Source organism: Archocentrus centrarchus, assembly GCF_007364275.1.
Source record: "Archocentrus centrarchus isolate MPI-CPG fArcCen1 chromosome 18 unlocalized genomic scaffold, fArcCen1 scaffold_23_ctg1, whole genome shotgun sequence".
In the NCBI taxonomy this organism is placed as follows: domain Eukaryota; kingdom Metazoa; phylum Chordata; class Actinopteri; order Cichliformes; family Cichlidae; genus Archocentrus; species Archocentrus centrarchus.
In genome coordinates this window covers 5,232,026-5,251,874 of record NW_022060145.1, presented here as the reverse complement: position 1 = coordinate 5,251,874, position 19,849 = coordinate 5,232,026, and the positions used below count along the sequence as shown (strand labels likewise).

Here is a 19,849-nt window from a genome sequence, read left to right as displayed (position 1 = left end):
GATGAAAAGACTGCAAAAGAACTCCAGACAGAGCATGTTTTTGTTCTTTCTTCAGAGCCCCATGCTTGACATAGAGATTAGGATTATACTGTACTGCTGTTTGAAAGAATGATGTTCTCGGTGAAACACAAAACCAAAACCAAACAGGAAGTCGGAGCCTTTGTAATCATCTCAGTTTTGTTTTTGTTTGGTTTTTTTAGTGCTGGAGTTTGGGACAACAGCCCTAACTAACTTCTCATTTTTTTCCCCACCTTGTGCGGCATCTAATGAACTTATTTGGTACATATATGGCACCAGTCAAAAGTTTGGACACACTTTTGATTAGTCTGTATGATTAGTCAGAAAAGGCCTGGGTTACTAAATTCTACTTCTACAACAACAAAACGGCATTTGAGGAAAAACAAAAAAAAACACACCAAACAGCAGCAGCATCATTTTGGCGCCAATACTGAACATTTTCACGTAGCGTAGCGGCAAAAGGAGAATTCTCCAAATGCTGCTGCTGCACGGCCCATTCTCCTCATACTCAACCTTTACTTTTAATTTTCTAACCTCAAAGTGTAACGCTTTAAATGTCCCAAGCCAATCCTTCACGACTTAACTGTAATTTTCTTGACCGCTAACCTCTTCACTCCCACTTACCTCATCACCTGTCGCTCCCACTTCCTGCTTCTCCCACCACTATCATGACGGCGATGTCATACAGAGTCGTTTTAAGAAGCTCTCCAGTCCTCTAATCAAATCCCGTCTTCCCTCCCTCATCCCTGCCTGTGACAGTGATGGATGGCGGCCTTCACCTGTTTATCGCCTTTACATATTTCTCTGCCCATCCGCTTAACGACACACATTCATACACACCGACTTTACCCCCCCCCTCTCTCCGTCTTCCTCAAACTCACAGTCTTCCCTTTCTTACTTTCCACTTTTCATCTGCTTTTCACACAACTGGCTTCATTTTATCCCATCTTGCACCCTTCCCTCCACCATCTTATGCACTCTTCCATTTTTTTTGCTTCCTACTTTCCCACTGTATTTCACGCTGCTAGTCTCTCCTTACCTCGGCATTTGTTGTCTGTTTCCATATCCAATACTGTTACCCCGTCCCTGTGCTTTCTATACATACTAAAGAGGACAGTGTACGACAGAGGAGCGATAGTATCAAAAGGATGAGTGGGCTTACAGTACACACGACTGCTGCAAGAAGAGGCTACGTGGGTGTTCTTTTGTTCCTTGCCTAGATAGAGAGTGTGTGTCTATGTGTCGGCCTCCCTATAATTATGACTGTGTGGGAAGACTGTTTTGGTATGCTCGCGGTTGTTTCTGTATGCAAGTGCTCACCTAATATGAAGGGCCTGGATTATGAGTAAGAGTGCATGCTAGAAAGCCTTAGTGTAACTGAAAGAATTTGAATGTGAGCGTATGAAAGGCTGCCTCCATATTTGATCTCTGCATTCGTACTAGTGCAGCTTTTATGCATTTTAACGTCAAACTATGCAGCAGGGCTCAAGTGCACGCCGACCGTACGAAACGACAGTCAAATGACGTTGCCTTCAAAGTTTCCATTCATTCCAACCTTCAACCTAAACGCCTTGTAGCCGCGCATTAACCGCTTCACGGCAGTGTGATGTCTGGCTGTCAGCGATTTCTGACTGAAGCCTCGTGGGACACCTATTCACAGCCCAATAAGATCTGTGGATTACTGTGCTTGTGATAAGTGGCTTCTGAGAGCAAATACAAATCCCCTTGTTTATAAACATTGCAACATTCCCTAAGTCGATTATGGGCTAATGGCATTTGCGAGTGCCAAAGTGGATGCACAAACACACATGCCAATCTGCAGATTTGGAAACATGAACATACACACACACACACACACACACACGCGCGCGCGCGCACAAACATTAATAGCGGCTGGCATTTATAATACACAGAAACCACAGACAAAAACAATCAAGTGCAATAGGTCTATCATGTGAAAAAAAAAAAAAAAAAAAACAACTTCTAAACAGACACATTAGAGCTCTTTCCACAAGTTATGCCTTAAAATTGTTTTAATTGCATGGGTTTGGGTTCAACAGTATCACAGGAAAAAATCACTTAATGAAAACTCCTCGTTCTAAAGCCATTAGCAGCAATAGCGTTTGTCCTCGCTAAAAGAAGCGGCGCCCTCCAGGGGCTGTGGTGGGTGTTAAAACAGAAGCTTGCTGAAGTTAGGGTGAGGTCGGGTTCAGTCTCTTGGCACCGAGTTATGCTCCAGGACTCGGGGTACGGAGTAGATCCTTCAATAGATGCTTTTAGCTCATGTTCTCGCTCTCACTTTATGTAGCCTTTTTGCTCTCCTCAACCGTCTGTTTCCTGCTCTCTGGACAGTTAAGGGTTCGTGCAGGGTCGTGTAAGAAGAGAGTTCCCAAAATAGTGAAAGAACCAAAAAAAAAAAAAAACACCTGCAAACACAGATATGGTACACTTGCCTAGGAGCTTGTATCAGATAGCAAAATGCCCATGTACCTTCAGATTAAATTTCTCTTGTTCATGCCCCTCCTTGTCTGATCTCCTTTGCTGTTTTTCTGTGTTCTCATCTGTGGTTTATTTCTTAATCATTAATCTTTTATTGACTGACCCTCGACTTTTTTTTTTTGTCCCAAAAAGTGTCAAGTAGGCTCTGTCCCAGTGCTTATTGGCCTTTATTGCTATATACTTCAATGTCTTGTGCACTGCACGTGTGTCTGTGTGTGCGCATGAGAGCAAGAGTGCAAGAGACTGTGGGTGTGTTTGTGTTTGCTCACATCAGTGTGTTCCCACCTTATTGCAAATTCAGCAGCAAACTCTTAAGAGCAAGAGAAGACTTTCTAAGTGCAGAAAAATGTCACATTAATTCACAAACAGGAACACACGCTGGATGAGCACGGCGGGGGGTTCACGTCTACAGCCATATATAGCAAATGTAGATGCTTTACTAGCTTATTTCAGTTACTGCCAGGGTTATAATAGTTTTGGATTTTACATTATAGTTTAGTTTTAGTTAGTTTTTACTTTTTTTTCTCTAATTAAGTTAGTTTTAATTAGTTTTCAGAGTGGTTTTGCTCGTTTTTATTAGTTTTTATTTTTGGTTTCATGCTTAGTTTTAGTTAGTTTCAGTTAGTTTCAGTATTAGTTTTAGTATTTTCATACCTAATCAGGTGCAAGATTCAAGGCGCAAAAGTGACTATTGTGTAATGAAAACTTGACAAAAGATACAGTTTAAAGAAATATAGTCAACAACCAACTGTTCACAAGACATGCTAAATTTGTGTAATATTAAGGACACACATGAACATCAACAGGGAGAAACAAAGAAAAACATGAACTCCCAAACTCAATAAATTCTACAATAAACTCCACAATAAAGTTCAGCATCAGTGCAGCAGATTAATAACGCCTACATGTGGTGTTAAACAAAAACAAACTCTTTGAAGGAGTCAAAGCTCAAATCCAGCTGCATCCTGATGTTCTCACCACCTGAAGCTGCTTCTGTTTTGGAGCTAGCTTGGTTAGATGCTCGCTAATTAAACCTGCAGGGTCTTTGCGGCCTCTGTACACAACCTACAGAAGTTGCCGACCTCATGTCCGCATTTATGCTTGTGTAGCTGGATTGTGTGTGTTAATTACCTTGTGGTCGTGTGCAGGTGTTTGTACTCAAAGAACCTCCATACGGGACTCGGCAGACCGCAGCCATTACTTTGCGGACCAGCGCGGTGAGCGCACGCACATGCGCACGCACTCACACAGTTGTCCTGTGGCGCTCCCAGCTTAAACTCGGAGAGCGGAAACAATGATTTCATATCAGTCCACAAGGCTTAAAAAACCCCCCCAAAAAACAAGTAAATGAAAGTAAGTTTATCGATTATTTCAGTTAGTTTTAGTTAGTTTTGTAAACTCACAATTCAGTTTTAATTAGTTATCGTTTTTTCCTTTTAATTATAGTTTTTATTTATTTCAGTTAACGACAATGTTTTTTCAATTTCAGTTTTCGTTATTTCGTTCGTTTTCGTTAACTATAATAACCCTGGTTACTGCACAGTACACACAGTACCATACCTTTGTGAGACATCAGTACAAAGTGTGAGATAAGAACTTATTGATTCCCAGAGGGGAAAATCCAGTGTTGCAGCAGCACCACAAACAGACAAAGAGCCAAGAAAAGATAAGGGAGGAAGAAAAGAAAATTGGAATTAAAAAGCTATATATTTATACAACAGGTGAGTGCAGGTAAATGACATATTGTGGGCAAAAGCAGTTTTTAAGCTAGTATTTGAAAACTGAAAAAGATAACTTAAGATTTACAGTCCTACTGAAGCAGCACTGCTGCATGCTACATTACAGGCAAGAGAGTTATCTGACAGGTGGGGGAGGGAACCTGAGAAATAATGTAGGAACCAATGCCAAAACTGAATTATTCAGGGATTTATTACCTGTGCAAACAACATGGCTGTAGTTTTTTCAAACAAGAGGATCTGCTGATTTTCATAGTTATAGTATAAGATTATTTTCTTTAGGCAAGCTGGAGAAGTTATCCGGGTGCCTGCTATACTGCAATGAATATAAAAATCAAAAATGTTATTCTAGAGACCATTTGGTTGGGGTGGATGTGGCTCAGGACAGAGCAGGTCATTTAATCAGAAGGTTGGTGGTTTGGTTCCTTGGGCAAGATACTGAACCCCAAGTTGCTCTCCGATGCAACTGTCGGAGTATGAAAGTGTGTGAATGTGACATACTGTAAGAAGCGCTTTGAGTGCTCAGCTAGAGTAGAAAAGCATTATATAAGAACTAGTTCATTTACCATTTTATGTGTAGGAAAAAAAAGTGCAATAAAATTCTAAATAAAAGCATACTGTAAAAGGTGGCCTGGCTAAGGTCCAAAAGACGACTTCTATAATACAGTCCACTGTATGTCCTACAGTGTCGGTCTGTCACTCTAAAGGTTACACATGAATCAGAATTATTTTAGCCTGGAAGCACTAATTAAATGCCATCATGCATCAGACATACTGGTGTGAGAGTCTTAGTAGAAAGTTAAAGCAAACAACTCCCAATTCATTTAAAATTATCATTGTTAAAAAAAGGTGGAAAAAAAAAAAACGAAAAAAATAAATAAACAAAAAATAAGATGGGATGAGAGCATGAGAGAAGAGAGTGAAAGAAAGAGTGAGAGTAAATGAACGGGACAGGGTGCTATCTATCTCTTCGGCTCTGATCGATCAGCAACTGAGCACATCAGTTACATCCAACTTGTGTGTCAGAAAGCTTCAATACTGCACTGCTCTGGTTGAAAATGAGATCTCCTCCCTAATAGAGGAAGAGCACCAAACGAAGGGGAGAGAGTGAGACGCTGAGTGGGTAAGAAGAGAGGAAAAATGACAGTGTGGGAAAAATCAAGAGATAAAGCAGATGGGGAGAAAAGATGAGTGAGAAAGTTAGATAAATGGAGGGGAGGCAGGAAAGAAAGTGAGGGTGCCTCTGAGACAGGCAGAGCACAGCATATAATCATGTGTGGCTTGCAGGATCAGAGGGTGTGGGTTTGCATGTGTGGATAGTTGGTGAGTGAAAGTTAGAGCAGCGCCGGCAAGGAGACATGGAGGGCAGCAGAGGCAGGCAAGCGATAGGGAGATGAGACAAAATGACAGAAGCAGAGCTGGTGGAGAAGGTGGTGAGGTAGGGCTGTGACTGATAACATTGTCGTACTTAGGTTGCCTCAAGGGCAGACAAGACGGAGAGAAAGAGAAAGAGGGAATGAGACAAAGAAAGAAAATGTGGTAATTTACAGGGAAGCCAGAGGCAGAAAGATGGAAGGTGAGTAAGGATGGAGCGACAGGATAGAGGAAGATAAGGAAGAGAACTGCAGGTAGTGGATGGAAGACAAGGAAACAAAGCACGATCCCTGGAAACAGCCAGAGCAAGAAGCAGGGAGGTACAGTAAGAAAGAGGTGTGGGAGTTAACAGTGTGGGAAGGCATGGCACAAAAAGAAGGTTTTCACAAGGAGAAAGAGAAGACAGAAGGTGGAAATTAAAAACAGAGTGAGAGAAAGGCCAGGAGAGTTATTAAATGACTGAGAAAGCAATAGTGCGAAGAGCTAGGCAACAAGAATAGAGGGGGGGGGGGGGGGGGGGGGGGGTGAACAAGATGGACAAAAGGTCAAATGAAGATGTGGAAACACACATGCTGGACATGCAACCGGGGACTGCACGAGCATACTGACATTCATCATGCCGAAGGCAAAGTAGACAGTAGCCAAGTACGGGGTAAGCTGGTTGAGCCCTGCTCGCACAAAGACACTACCTGACATTAGGGCTTTTCAGGGAGCATGGCCAAGAAGACACATCTTTAAGTAGTATTACGCTTTGCCAGAGCAGTGTCACATTTTAGTATGCATGGCTCCACAGGAGTTCAGGAGCAGTCGACTTCCAGCATCGCCCTGCCCCGGGGACTGGCTGTCACTGCAGGCTTTTGTGACTTTATCTCCCCACACTCCCCCTCATCTCCCTTTCTCCTGCAAGCTTTTTTTTTTTGGGCAATGATGACACTAGACATAGGGAAATAACCCATGATACAATTGCCAAGCTGGAGTGCATCTTGGAGTTTTATTTTTAGGCTGGGTTTGAAAACCGAGTTCCTGGTAGTCATTACAGCTTTGCAGAACCACCATGAGGCACTCAAGTATTTAAAGATAAGTAGCAAAAAGCAATGTTTTCTAACACTGCAGTCTATTGACGCTCCACTGAATGGGCAGAAACTTGGTTTTCTGCCCATCCCATCAAACCAAACTCCAATTGCCTCTATAACCAATACCCCATTGGTTTAATGCTCTGCCCAAACATTATGTTCCAAAAGGAAATGCTTGATATTAAAACAGCTATGGCACCATTCAATAAAGTAGTAAAGTAATTCTTGAGTGTACTAGATTCCTCATCTATTCGATGCAAAGTCATGGTTCAAAAAATAAATAAAAAATATCTGACTATATAGCCCAGTCTAATACAGAGCTCACATTTTGGAAGTAGACCAAAACAAGCCACGTAGCAGGGAGGAGAATACAAAAATCAGCATTAACATTACATTAACACTGCCTCGCTATCTGAGCTACATGGTAAAAGCTCCTTTAGTTTCAGGCAGAAAGAGTAAAGCTAGAATCTAATGGAAAATATTGAGCTGCAATTTGTGTCAACCTGTAAAGTCAGCGTGATGTATAGTTATGCCTGGTCATTACTCAAAAGTATTAGGTTGCATATATTGTATATCACTGTATAATCACCACACTCTAGTTTCTGCTCAACAAATTTCCAATTGCGTCACGTAAAAATTTTCCCATTTTTCTTCAGGGATGTTTTTGTGCCCGTCTGTGACTCACCATGCCTCTGACTGTCATCAACAATCCCTGTCACTCTTTCTATAACTAGGTTACAGTTGCTATAACAACTATTAGGCAGGGCAATCAGTGGTAGTGACAAGATAAAGGCAGAAAAATGGCATTTAAATCCACAACAGCTGACTTGGCCCTTACACCAAAAAAAAAACAAAAAAAAAAAAAAAAACAAAAACAACCAAACTGGAAAACATTTAAGCCACATGATTGGCTTAAATGTATATATGGCGGCTAATGGCAGGAAGCACAAAAACATCTGTGTTCGTTAGTGTGTAGCCATTTGCCTCTTTGCGGGATCTCAAAAACAGCGGGTTTGATTCCTGTGAAGGAGTCTCTCATGACTTGTCTAGTGACGTCACTCCTTGGCCAACCAGCGGCAAGCATTCAAATTGACGTCACTTTTTCGGCTCAACTCAGCTCACTTGGAAACCCGGCCAAGTAGGTACTAAAAAAAAGTACCTTGTACCAAGGTACTACCAGCTAATGGAAAATCCTAAAATCTCAGTCGAGTTGAGCCAAGTAGGTACTAGTGGAAAAGGAAGCATAACTGTCTGAAGTCCTAACCAAGACAACAGCAAAGTAGAAAGACTTGCTTCTAGAAGGACTCTGTATTGGCATACATACTGTGAGTGAGATTGACAGTGGGACCCTGGCATGTTTAATACCACCAAGCTTACCAACACCTGCACTGTGCTTGATTAGAGTCTTGCTGTGGAATCCAGGCTGATAGGTTGCTGACCCAGTTTGAGTCCCTGACCCACAGTTTTAAGAAAGGGTCCTATGATATAACAGTAATCCACTCTCACATGTTTCTAGGTAACTGTTACTATGGGGACTGGCCATGTTCAGTCTTTTGGGATGTTGTTGCTAGGCAATGAGCTATAATGGTGAAGAGGTAGACAGGACAGAGTGTACATGTAAGCCCCCCCCCCCCCAAAAAAAGAAGATGACATGAACAGCAGGGGAGTTGACCATTTTCAATATAGACTGCTACAAAGCACCACGTAGGCACTAGTGCAGAGTGGTACTGGTTTAGAAGGAGCCCTTGACGCACACAAGTATGCATGTGTGTAAAACAAGCTCTTGTTTCATTTCTGTCTAGTCAGAGTAGGTGGAAGACAGAAAAGCAGACACAAATAAGCCTTCAAACATATCTTATCTTAGAAATATGACCAACTTTAAAAAAATAATCTAATCTTTTTCCCCTCCCTCTCTCTCTCCAACTCTCCAGGTCTGTGAATAGCCAGGCGTTCTACCATGCCTGTCCCCCCACCCCTCAATCCCTGCAGACAAAAACACCTGCCCCACACACATCATCCCGAACACAGAGCAGAAGGCTCCACCTTCCCTTCCCTCTTCCCTCCATCCATTCTGTCCATCTCTCTTTTCTCCCCTCTTTTTGTTTCATCTTTGTCAACTTCATCCCATCTCCTCCACTGCGCCTGTCCCAGGACTACAAAGAGAACCCTCCCAGACTCTGTCCCTTTCCCGGTCTTTCACTGGCTGACTCTGGTCACATGCTGCCTGCTGCCTTCTCTAATTGGTGCAGGAGAGACGTGGGGTGTGGTCTCGGCCTGTCCTTTCCACTGCGTGTGTCGAAACCTTTCAGAGTCACTCAGCACCCTCTGTGCCGACAAAGGCCTCCTGTTTGTCCCACCGCATGTTGACCGGCGGACAGTTGAGCTGCGACTGGCTGATAACTTTATAACAGAAGTGGGCGGAAATGACTTTGTCAACATGACCGGGTTGGTTGATCTGACACTGTCAAGGAACACCATCCACCTTATCCGACCAATGGCCTTTGCTGACCTGGAGAGTCTGCGCTCTCTGCATCTGGATGGTGAGCAGTAAGAGTTGTTTGACACTTAGTACTTTAATTGATTCAAGCCTTGAACACTAAGTGTTTTTATCCATTTATTGTTTCATCCAGGTAATCGCTTGACAACACTTGGACCCAGAGACCTTGCAGGTTTGGTCAATCTGCAGCACCTGATCGTCAACAACAACCAGCTGACCAAGGTCTCGGTGCAGGCTTTTGATGACTTCTTGCTCACACTGGAAGACCTCGACTTATCTTACAATAACCTCAGGAGGTGAGTTTTTGCCTTTGTTGGATATCACCCAAATGCACCGTACATCCCAGCCATCAACTTAAGTAGAAACACACTGGAACAATTGAGACCAGGGGAATCAAACCTGTGGCCCGATCGATAAAGTATTCTGCTTCCATTGATATGAGGCAGCCAGTACTAGCCTGCTATGCAGTATTGTAATCACCTGGAAAGTTTGGAGATCTGGAAAAGTTGTTAGAAAAACTCTACACGTGAAGGTTTTGTGCCTTTCCACTGATCTCTCCATTTTACATATGACAGAAGATTTTTAGAAAGGAAATCAATTTTGATTACTGTAGTTTTTAATTTTCTTTCACTTGATAAAGACACACCTGAGCACTCTACTGTCAATGTGTACACTGTTATGGCAGCTATACATGGCTGAGTGCAGGGTTTAGTATTCTCCTCATGTCTATCTAGGGCAATGGAGAATCTTACACCATTACTTTCCACTTCTCTGGTCTAAATGATAAGTAAGAACAATGATGATATTCTCTATGAGACCTCTATTCTCCTCTTCATAGTGTCCCTCTGTACTGATAAATTCAGCAGCATTGGGCTGTCAGCTCTGATTAAGACATTTCATTTGTCTCCTCTAAAGGAGCTCTCTGGCCTTTCTCCAACCTCCAAACTATAATCTAAACCATAAACATAGTGCAATTAATTATACCTGGCACTTCTTTCCCCTTTCAGGCCTACGGTCTAATCAAACTATTGTACAGACAAATGGAGACCACCTGCTGTAGCTATCAGTGTTTACCAACTTTTCTGATTACCTGATTAAAATCACTGAATACATTTAGTTAACTGCAAAAAGAAAAGTATCATTTGCAGCAAATGGGCTTAAGAATCAACTCGTTGAGTAGTAAACTTTCTGGATACAAAAGCAAAGGTCAAATCAGGGCTGGTGTGACTGACGCCATAAATAAATGCTTCATATTTTTCCCCCATTTTGCTAGCTCTAGACATTTCATTTGGACTCACTAATTGGTCCAAAACAGGGAATGACAGCACTAATGGAATGCTAAATGACTACAGCAACGGGTCACAGATGGGACTCTGTAAACCCAGATAGAGCAAAGGATTCAGAAGGAAAACAAGCATCTGTTGTTGTTGTCTGTCATTGTTGTCACTATTAATTCGTCTTCGCGTGTTGGTTCTCTGAGGAGTAATACAAATTCCCAGAGAACAGCAAGTGAACTGTGATCCAATAGTACAGTCACTTTCTTTAATAAAGTTAATGTCTTGCTGAGTCTTAAGGGGCAGATCTATCTTTAGAGCTGCTGTTACTCAGTTCTCCGGCTTTACAGTGCACGACCAACCTTACTGCAAAGTTTACTAATTCAATAAATCTCACAGTAGCCATTGTTCTATTTTATATCTACAGGGTACCATGGGAATCCATTCAGAACATGGCCAGTCTGCACACACTGAACCTGGACCATAACCTGATAGATCACATAGCGGAAGGAGTCTTTGGAGAGCTGTATAAGCTTGCAAGGCTGGATATGACCTCTAACAGGCTACGAACCCTACCTCCTGATCCTCTCTTTGCAAGGTAGCTTTTAAGCTTCAACTTTTATGTTTCCCCTCAGAAGTAGCTTAGAAGAAATGTCCTGTTGCAGACACCATACAGCTACCAGCGTGGTTTTTAAACAGGGTGCTTTTCACAGAAACACAGGAAGACAATGCCAGCGTGCTGACATTAAAGTCTGTCACAACATTCACTACTTATTTTACCATTTCATTAACCCAATGAACAGCATCTATGTGCCACCTTAAATTCTTAACAGTTCACTGGCTGAGATATTTCAACTTTTGAAATGATGACAAGGAATATGAAGGTTAAAAAGAGAAGCACGCACTCGTTGTAAAGCTGTCAACTATGCGCCAACTAATGTGGAAATCAAAGCTGTGATACAGCTTTGGTCAACTGGAACTCAGTGGAACTGACATTTTCATCAAATCAACTGTATGAGCTGTTGCATTGAGATGACTTCTAACTCACTTGTCTAGTGAATATGTTGCACACTATGACAGATGTGAGATCATAAACCAGAACCAGTGCTTTGATTAGCAAAAAAAAGTTTCAGCTGAGGGCAGCTTTTAAAAACAGGTTAAAATCTGAGGTCGCATGATCACTTTAATCATAATTTCCCCTCAAATTCATCTTTATGCTTTCAGATTTAAAAGGGAAACCTGAATGCTTGAACTGAATCATTTTAACATGTAGTTCAGGATGAATGTGCTGTACAGCGCTTCCAATATAGCCATGCTATGCATCCATTTTTACCAAGTTTATTCAATGCAGTTTCACATGTTCTCAAATTTAAGGCTTTAGAAACATTTAAAAAAAAAAAGTTACGACACATAACATGAATATTTACAATTGTACACAACAGCTAGATCAGCAATCGATTAAGCAAATTTCAAGCTTCTTTCTACAAATGCTCACATTTCCACAAAATGCTTTCCCTTCCATTGATGCATGTGCCCAGATGACACGAAGGTAGATTTGATGTTCAATAAATCAACATGAAGTCACTGCTTACATTTTCCAAATATGGCTGTGCAGTACAAGGTTGGGAGGAGGAAGTGTATTGTAAAATACTCTGCAGCAGTAAATCAGTACAAAGGACATTAAATCAGAATAAAGTGACCACACAATCAGAAAGCTGAGGTTTGTCCATTAAGCTTTGTCCAATTAACCTCAAGAAGGTGCAGAATTTGTTAAACAAAAATTGCAACACTCCAATCAGCAGAAGTACTGGCATAAGAAGGCTGCCTATTAGGGTTCTCAGAGTGACAAGTAGTGGTCTCTAAACCACTCGTCAAAATGAGAACCAAAGCTAAACATTTGTGGTGAGCCAAGACAGCTTTATGTACCAGTTTTTCCACACTGGATTACTGAATAGTTGTACTTACTGATGCATCCAAGGCTGAGATTTCTGGCAGAAACAGAAGGCTGTTTGTTAGAAGCAAACAGGAGAGAGGATGATAACTCTCAAATGCAGTGTAAAACAAGGCATGCTCACATCTGATGGTGAATTGCCGACCCTGGAGTTGTACCACATTGACTCCTAACCTGTCTGAGGACAAGTGCATGAAAGACGTGCTGCACCCTCTGCCACCATTCTTAAAATCGCTTGCCATTTTTTTCTCCCAAAGCTGAATGTTCAAAGCATAAAGTTTTATTTAAAAAAAAAAAAAAAGTTGAATTTTAAGGATCTTCACGAGTTGTGACACTTTTATATCCACTACATGTAATTGTTTCAATATGAGAGATAACATACATTAAAAACAAAACAAACTTGAAGCCCAGTAAGGCATCATTATGCGAGTGAGCTGATTGCTTTTGTTTTATTATTTTCAGGTCTCAGACAGGTGCAATAAGCCCCACCCCCTACAATGCTGTCATAAGCCTAAATTTTGGGGGGAACCCGCTGCACTGCAATTGTGAACTGCTTTGGTTAAGGCGCCTTATCCGTGGAGACGACATGGAGACGTGTGCTACTCCTGCTCACCTGGCTGGAAGGTAAACATCATTAGCTGGACAATGGACCATCTGTCCTGATTCTCATAAGTGAAGCTTTCCTCTGCTAGCAGGCCTGCAGCACTTGTTTGTGTCACTCATGCTCAGACATGAGTGCCTGGTTTTTACCCATGCACTGTCTGTTTCCCCATTTCAATGTGCATTGTTGGAAGTTATCCAAACAAGTATAAACAAATCTAAATTGTGTGATGTAAAAAGACCGATTCATTGGCTTTTGCATACCTTTGGAATTATTACATTTGCAAGAAAGCGCTTCATTATCACCTTGACACAGGTGGTTGGGTTTTTAGCCATGATGTGGATTTCAGTCTACACTTTTGAGAACATATTTAATTCACAACAATTTGGAACCATTAGAAATGCAATAGGAACATTTAGCTTATAAGAAAGGATGGAACCCATACGTTAATATCAACAATAGAGGTTTTTAATTGTAAACATTAAAAATTAAAATGGAAATGACTGAAAAAGCAGTGACTGCTTGTGGCCTTTTATGTCAATCATGGCTTTTATGCAAATGTCCAGAAAGATTCCCCCCCTCACCATATAGATATTATGAATCTTGGTACCCCTATGTAGTTTTATAGGCTCATCTGGAGGTGTTTAGGAACAACCATTCACTACAAACATAGTATGATGATGCCAGGGGAGCAATGTCATGATTACAGGCTAAATAATGTTTTGAATTTAAATTTTCTGCACAAACCAAGTGTTTTAAACACACTGGTGTGACATTTTGCCTTTATTTTACTAACTCTCCTTCCTGCATCTCTCTCTGTAAAATTTCTAGTCTAACTCTGTAGTGAAAAGCACACACTGAAAATTAACTTATGAAGAAAAAGAGCATCTGCTGTCATCATCTGCCCCTGCTGTCATTACCAGCCTGGTATTGTTCACATTTTGAGTATTTTGAGCTTGTGTGTGCGTCATCATGGGATCCTGGTGGCTCTCAGTATAGTGGTAATGACTACAAAGGTGGTTTGAAGAATTTAGTCAGATGTTTGCGGCTGTCTGGGGACAGATTTTGTCAATATGACAGCTTTGAATTTGTGCGAGATCCCCCACCCCCCCCCAGCTGAGTAAAGCTCAAGTTTAAAGATGGGTGTGATCTTTCTAGTGAGTACTGAGGTGCTTAAAGTTAGATGGAAGTAAGCACGGGTCTTCACACTATAAGCTACATATATGATTGTGGTGTGACTCATTGCAACATAGTTAATGACTTATTGTTTTGTCCTGTTTTCTGAAGAACAGCAAGGTAAATTATACCGACCACAACACATTATTGTTTCTTACCCTGCATCTTATGTAAGAGCACATATAGCAGACATTAAGAGTAATCTACATCTTGGAGGTATAGAGACAAACTCCTGTAATTAGCCAACCTCACCCTCTCTCTCTGGCTTTATTGGTCTCCCTCCTTTGCTCTCAGATATTTCTGGTCAATTCCCGAGGAAGAGTTCACATGCGAACCACCTCTCATCACTCGTCACACCCACAAGCTGTGGGTGCTGGAGGGCCAGCGAGCCACACTGAAGTGCCGTGCCATCGGTGACCCAGAGCCAGTAGTCCACTGGGTTTCACCAGATGATCGCATCATAGCCAACTCATCCCGGACCAGCTCCTTTAGCAATGGGACCTTGGATATCTTGGTAACAGTTGCCCGGGATGATGGTGCATACACATGTATTGCAATAAATGCAGCAGGTGAAGCAACTGCCACTGTGGACCTCAAAATAATCCCCCTGCCTCACCGGGGTGGAGTAGGTGGAAACACAGGGAGCAACAGTGTTAACACCAAGAACAGGAACATAACCAATGGGATTTTACGGACCGATCCAGGCTCATCGGATATTAGCACAGCCAAAAATGGAGGGATTAACAATGGCGTAGGACGTGGAGGAGAGGCAGAGGATGGGAGAAGAGTTGGAGGGGAGGATGAAGAGAATGACAGCAGTAGGGCCTCTGAAGGGGAAAGAGCTGAAGGAGGAAGCATGGAGGAAGAAGATGGAGACGAAGAGGAAGGAAGGATGGTTGGAGTACAGGGAGTAACGTCGACATCGGCTCAGGTCCGATGGGATTTGGGGCGTTTGTCTGGAGCTTATGTTGTCTGGATGTATCAGATACAGTACAACTGCACTGCCGATGAGACCCTCATCTACAGGTTAGTTCAACTTTATTTCTCTCAATGCAAATGAAAGCTTTCATTTCTATGAACCTTTCCTTTTAAAGTAGCTTAGATACTTTCCAATCCACTGCCTTATAAGCTTCTCCTTTACAATTTTGCAGGGTCATCCCAGCTTTTCAAAAAAAAAAAAAAAAAAAAAGAAAAGAAAAAAAAAAAAGTAAATCTTTCATGCTAACCATTTTAAATATTTATCCATTAGAGTATCACACCTCACTAGTCAAACTGTTCATCTTGCATATGGGTGTGCAGATAGCTTAAGGGCAGAATAAATGGGGGAGTGGAATGAAGCAACAGTGGACCAGAGATAATTAATAATTTATCTCAATCACTGAATGAAACCAAACCCCACCAGCCACATGTGGATAACATTGTGAAAATAAAAGATTTTGAGGGAGGGGGAGCTTTCTAAAATGTGTGCGCTGTGCAACATGAAAACATGTAGCACAGAGTGATGCAACGTGTAGGGAGATAAATAACCACTTAGAAAAATTGGATGTGTGGTTTAAAGTTCTCATTTATGCCACGGAATATAAGTACAGGGTACAGGTCTGGAAAAAACACGGTAAAACAAAATAATCTTCATGTCTGAGAAAGTGTTTGCAAATAATGCGCACCGTTTTGATGTAGCTGCTGTAAGGTGTGACGTAGCTGTGGATATGCGAGAAGTTCTACTTCAGACCAAAAGAAAATTTCTGTAAAAGCATGTCTTTTCATTTTCACTTATAAAATATCAGGCTTGCATGGGAAATTATGATTCCCCACAAAATTATCATTAAGATCAAGAGAAAAATGTGCAAAAGCAGCCTAAATGAAGCTGAAGGGCAAGTCTGAGATGGGTGGATGCGGGATGAGACTGTTGCTTTTCCCAGTATAAAGTAGTGTGGTTCTTTTAGCTACTTGGTGTGCTTACATGTACAATACTATGGCGCCATTCATGAATTATGGCGGTGCACATTCAAAGTTTACGGCTTCTGAATTTACGAGCGCAGACTGATTAAACATTATGCGTGGGGTTATTGCTGCAGTGGCTGAAACAGTGAAAAGAAGATGGAACCAGACAACGAGGGTTGGTTGAGCAGCGACTGCCATTGTGGCATTATTTGTGTGTTTGCTTTTTATCTTAGTTGAAAGCAATGCAGGAGCTCAACATGGCTTCCCTCGGGTATTATAAAGAAGGTGTTAAGCTTTAAGTGTACTGGTAGGGAGTTGAACTCATGATATGAACAGTGCAGAAAAGAGATGGGTGGAAAGATAATTGGGGGAAAAAAAAATGGCTATAATCAGAAGATTTGAGAGCAAAGTAAGAACCGTGGTAGCCTGGGCTGAGTGTAAAAAGGTGAATGGAGAGGAAGTAGTAATACCAGAAGTGAAGGATGCAGGAAAAAAAAGGGAAGAGCAGATAAATTTAGACATGAATGAGACTTTGAGAAGATGGACTGGGGGAAAGGGGAAGGTGGGTTCTGCCCAAATCAACTTGGTAAGACGGAGATAAAAATCAGGATGTGTGAAAGGAGACAGTAAGGAGGACAAGAGAGTGGAAGGCCCACATGGTCCTCGGCGGGAAAAAAAAATAAATGAGGGAAGCGAGGGTGGAGAGAGGGAGGGAAGGTATTTAAATCCCTAACTTAAATAGAAAGTCTGTACACAGATATGCACCTGGGTATGAAAGAAAGAGGGCGGCTGGGAGAACTGATGCAATAAAGGAGAAAGGAGAATGTAAGAGAGAGACAGATAGGAAGAAGACATTTAAAAAAAACAAAAAACAAAGTAAAGAGGAGTAATGTGACAAGGGAGCAGGACCATTTAGAAATGGAGACGAGGCAATTTTGTGAAAAATGCTCCTCTGTTGGAAAGAAGGTTGGTAGCTGAAAGGACAGAGACAAAAGATGTCCAACTGAAATGCAACATCAAAACAAATAGTGTGCAGATTCTACATAGTCCCAATTACACAATTACCAAATTAATAAAATTACAATTACGACTCAAAAACAAAGCACGTAAAAAATGAGTTCAATGAGATCTCAGGTCCCTCGCTGGTCAGTAGTTTTAATGTCTCAGTAGAAAATCCTCTGATAACAGGGAAACAAGTTTGGTTCTCTCTACAAAGCTAAGCTCAGAGTATATACACTGTCTCTTTAAATTTAGACACAACAAGTTAACAGTGCCAGGTTAACTGCTGTAATAAATTTGCATTAAAAACTAAATATTTTAGTATTTAATGTAATATTTTTTTTTCAAGGATGGTTGTATTAGAATGCAAACTTTGTACAGGTATTTCCAATATTTCTTTTTAATCCTCTTTGTCCAGCTGAATTTCGCTCTTCAAAACAAAAAGGTTGACACTGGCTCTTTTCTTAAGCAACTTTAAAGAAACAGCAGCATCAGTAGGTGTGAAAGCTCAGCTGTGAAGCCACGATACAGACAAAACAAAGAAAATAGAGGAGTTAAGCATGAAAGACTGAGCCACTGACAAGCTGGGATCACAGGGGAGTAAGCAAACTGACGTTTGACTAAACAAATCCCACCGCCAATAAAACAGAGGGGGGGGGGGGGGGGGGGGGGTGCAACTGTCAGAGTGGCAGCGGTCATTTTAACAGGTCAAATTGGAAAAACAGGTTGAAACAGGAGACGGAGAAGTCCAGCGGCTCTGAGGTACAACCAGGAGGAAACACTGGAATCTGTCTCTCAGGACAGAAAGAGGAAACTGAGAAGGGAGCATTTGAAAAGCAGCGTACCACAATGCTGCCAAGAATTTCCAGTACAGATTTCAATCTTGCCATCAATGTGCCCGTTCCAACTGCAATTTCACACCAGCTAGCAAGTCGGGGGGGTGTGGGGGTGTGGGGGGGGATCAACCAAAGGAAGTGTAGCTTAGAAATTCAAAAGGAGAGACCAGGAGAGTGAGATTTCAGCCTTTTTATCTGGGATTTGTGTTTAGATTGTGTTGCTGAATTTGGGGAGGAGGAGAAAACACCAGCCACCTTTGGGGTAAGGATTCAAAGAGGGAGAGAAGGGGAAAAAAAAATGAGAGCATTTGGGAAATTAAGGCAAAGAAACAGGGAAAAAAAAAAAAGGAATCTTTGAGAAATGACAAGAAATGAGTGCATAGTAAGATGGAGGCATACTGATCACAGAACAGCAGAGCACATTGTGTCACTGCCAGACTGAGTCATCTTTTTATAAAAAGGTCAGTCGTATGTTAGACAACACCAGCCTCCATTTTAGCATGCCTTGTAATTCTGCTGGCACCTGTGACAGTGCCAGGTGGATCCATCATCTGTGTGGCCTCCTCTGAGCACTGCTCAACCCCCTCACCCTTAGTACCCGTCACAACATGACGTGAGCTTCCTTCTTGAAGCTCTGCTACACTTTAATCACATGATCATTGATCCTTTAATGTGACATGCTGTTCAGATTCTGAAAAGCCCAGCAAAAGAAAAAGAAACAAAAAAGAATCTCCTGGTTGCTGAATACTGTGAGCAATTATTACGTCTTCTCTGCCCACACGTGGGACTGGCCTACCTGAAGGACAAAGAACAGGACTAAGTATGAGTCCACATTAATGAGCCAGCACTTTTAAAGCAACCGATGGAGCACCAGCTGTTCAAAAGTGTGCTTTTGTCAGCACTTATAAATCACAAAGAACATGCAGTCAGACAATTTGGAAGCCATCAACCCTTATCAGACAAAATTACATCTCTGTGAACCTTTAATGGCAGCTGTGATACTGAATTGAAACATTTATATATTTTGTGTACCGTATGTAAGAATACAAAGTAGACAGTGCAAAATGCACCCATAAAATGGCCTGGGATTAGATAGGAATGAATGGAACCCACTCTCCCAGTCACAAAAGCCACCTAACATGTAGCAAAAAGTGCATAAAACCACTGAGTTTCACAGGAATATTGTCTGATGTAGGAATATTTTATAGAAAATACATTTTCAACCTAAGTAACTGAGCCCGACCTCTGTATAATATATTATTCACTATGAATTATACAAGATGTCTGTTGTTTCATTGGCTTCATATTTTTTTTTTTTTTAAGTGTAAATGTATATTTTTCACAACTGCTTTCCAGTGGTTAATCAGTTTTGAATCACTGATATGTCAGAGGGGGGCATCTGAACGACACGTGTACGTGTCGGAGCCAAAAGATTCTCGTTAGGTTCAACAACAGCCTTCAAAGTGCGCAGGAAGGAGTGGAGTATCTTTGACAATTTTCACAATTGCTCCCCAGTCACCACAGGACCGACCTTTCTGCTGGGCACTCAAAGTGCAGCGTTTGACACAAAATTTAATGGCAACAGAGAAGGATCACAGGGGGAGTACAGTGGAGAGAAAAAAAATCACGCAGAGTTTGAGGAAATAATGAAAGTTGTGTGTAAGAAAAAGGGGCGCACTGTTGAAAAGTACAGGATGAGAGTTTGAAAGCCGCAGGAAAGGAGCGTGCTGAGAAATAGAAAGCCGAGAACACAGCTAATGAGTCACAAAAGGAGAGGGGTTTGAAAAAGGAAATAGATCCTGAAAATTAGGTGTTGGCATTACACATTTTTGCTGTTGCAAATTATACACCGTATACTGACTAATATTTGATCG

General features: G+C 41.6%; 2 protein-coding genes across 2 annotated transcripts in view; one reads left to right on the top strand and one right to left on the bottom strand.

Moving 5' to 3' along the window:
- Nucleotides 1-19,849, bottom strand: part of pcxb (pyruvate carboxylase b) — a 309,723-nt gene that overhangs the window by 100,364 nt on the left and 189,510 nt on the right. The window lies entirely within an intron of this gene.
- Nucleotides 1-19,849, top strand: part of LOC115775143 (leucine-rich repeat and fibronectin type-III domain-containing protein 4) — a 38,803-nt gene that overhangs the window by 9,382 nt on the left and 9,572 nt on the right. The window contains exons 2-6 of the mRNA XM_030722660.1: nucleotides 8,632-9,240; nucleotides 9,331-9,493; nucleotides 10,899-11,069; nucleotides 12,885-13,046; nucleotides 14,494-15,225. Of these exons, the coding sequence (XP_030578520.1) occupies nucleotides 8,658-9,240; nucleotides 9,331-9,493; nucleotides 10,899-11,069; nucleotides 12,885-13,046; nucleotides 14,494-15,225 (1,811 nt within the window). The 5' untranslated portion in view covers nucleotides 8,632-8,657. The remainder of the gene's footprint in view (nucleotides 1-8,631; nucleotides 9,241-9,330; nucleotides 9,494-10,898; nucleotides 11,070-12,884; nucleotides 13,047-14,493; nucleotides 15,226-19,849) is intronic.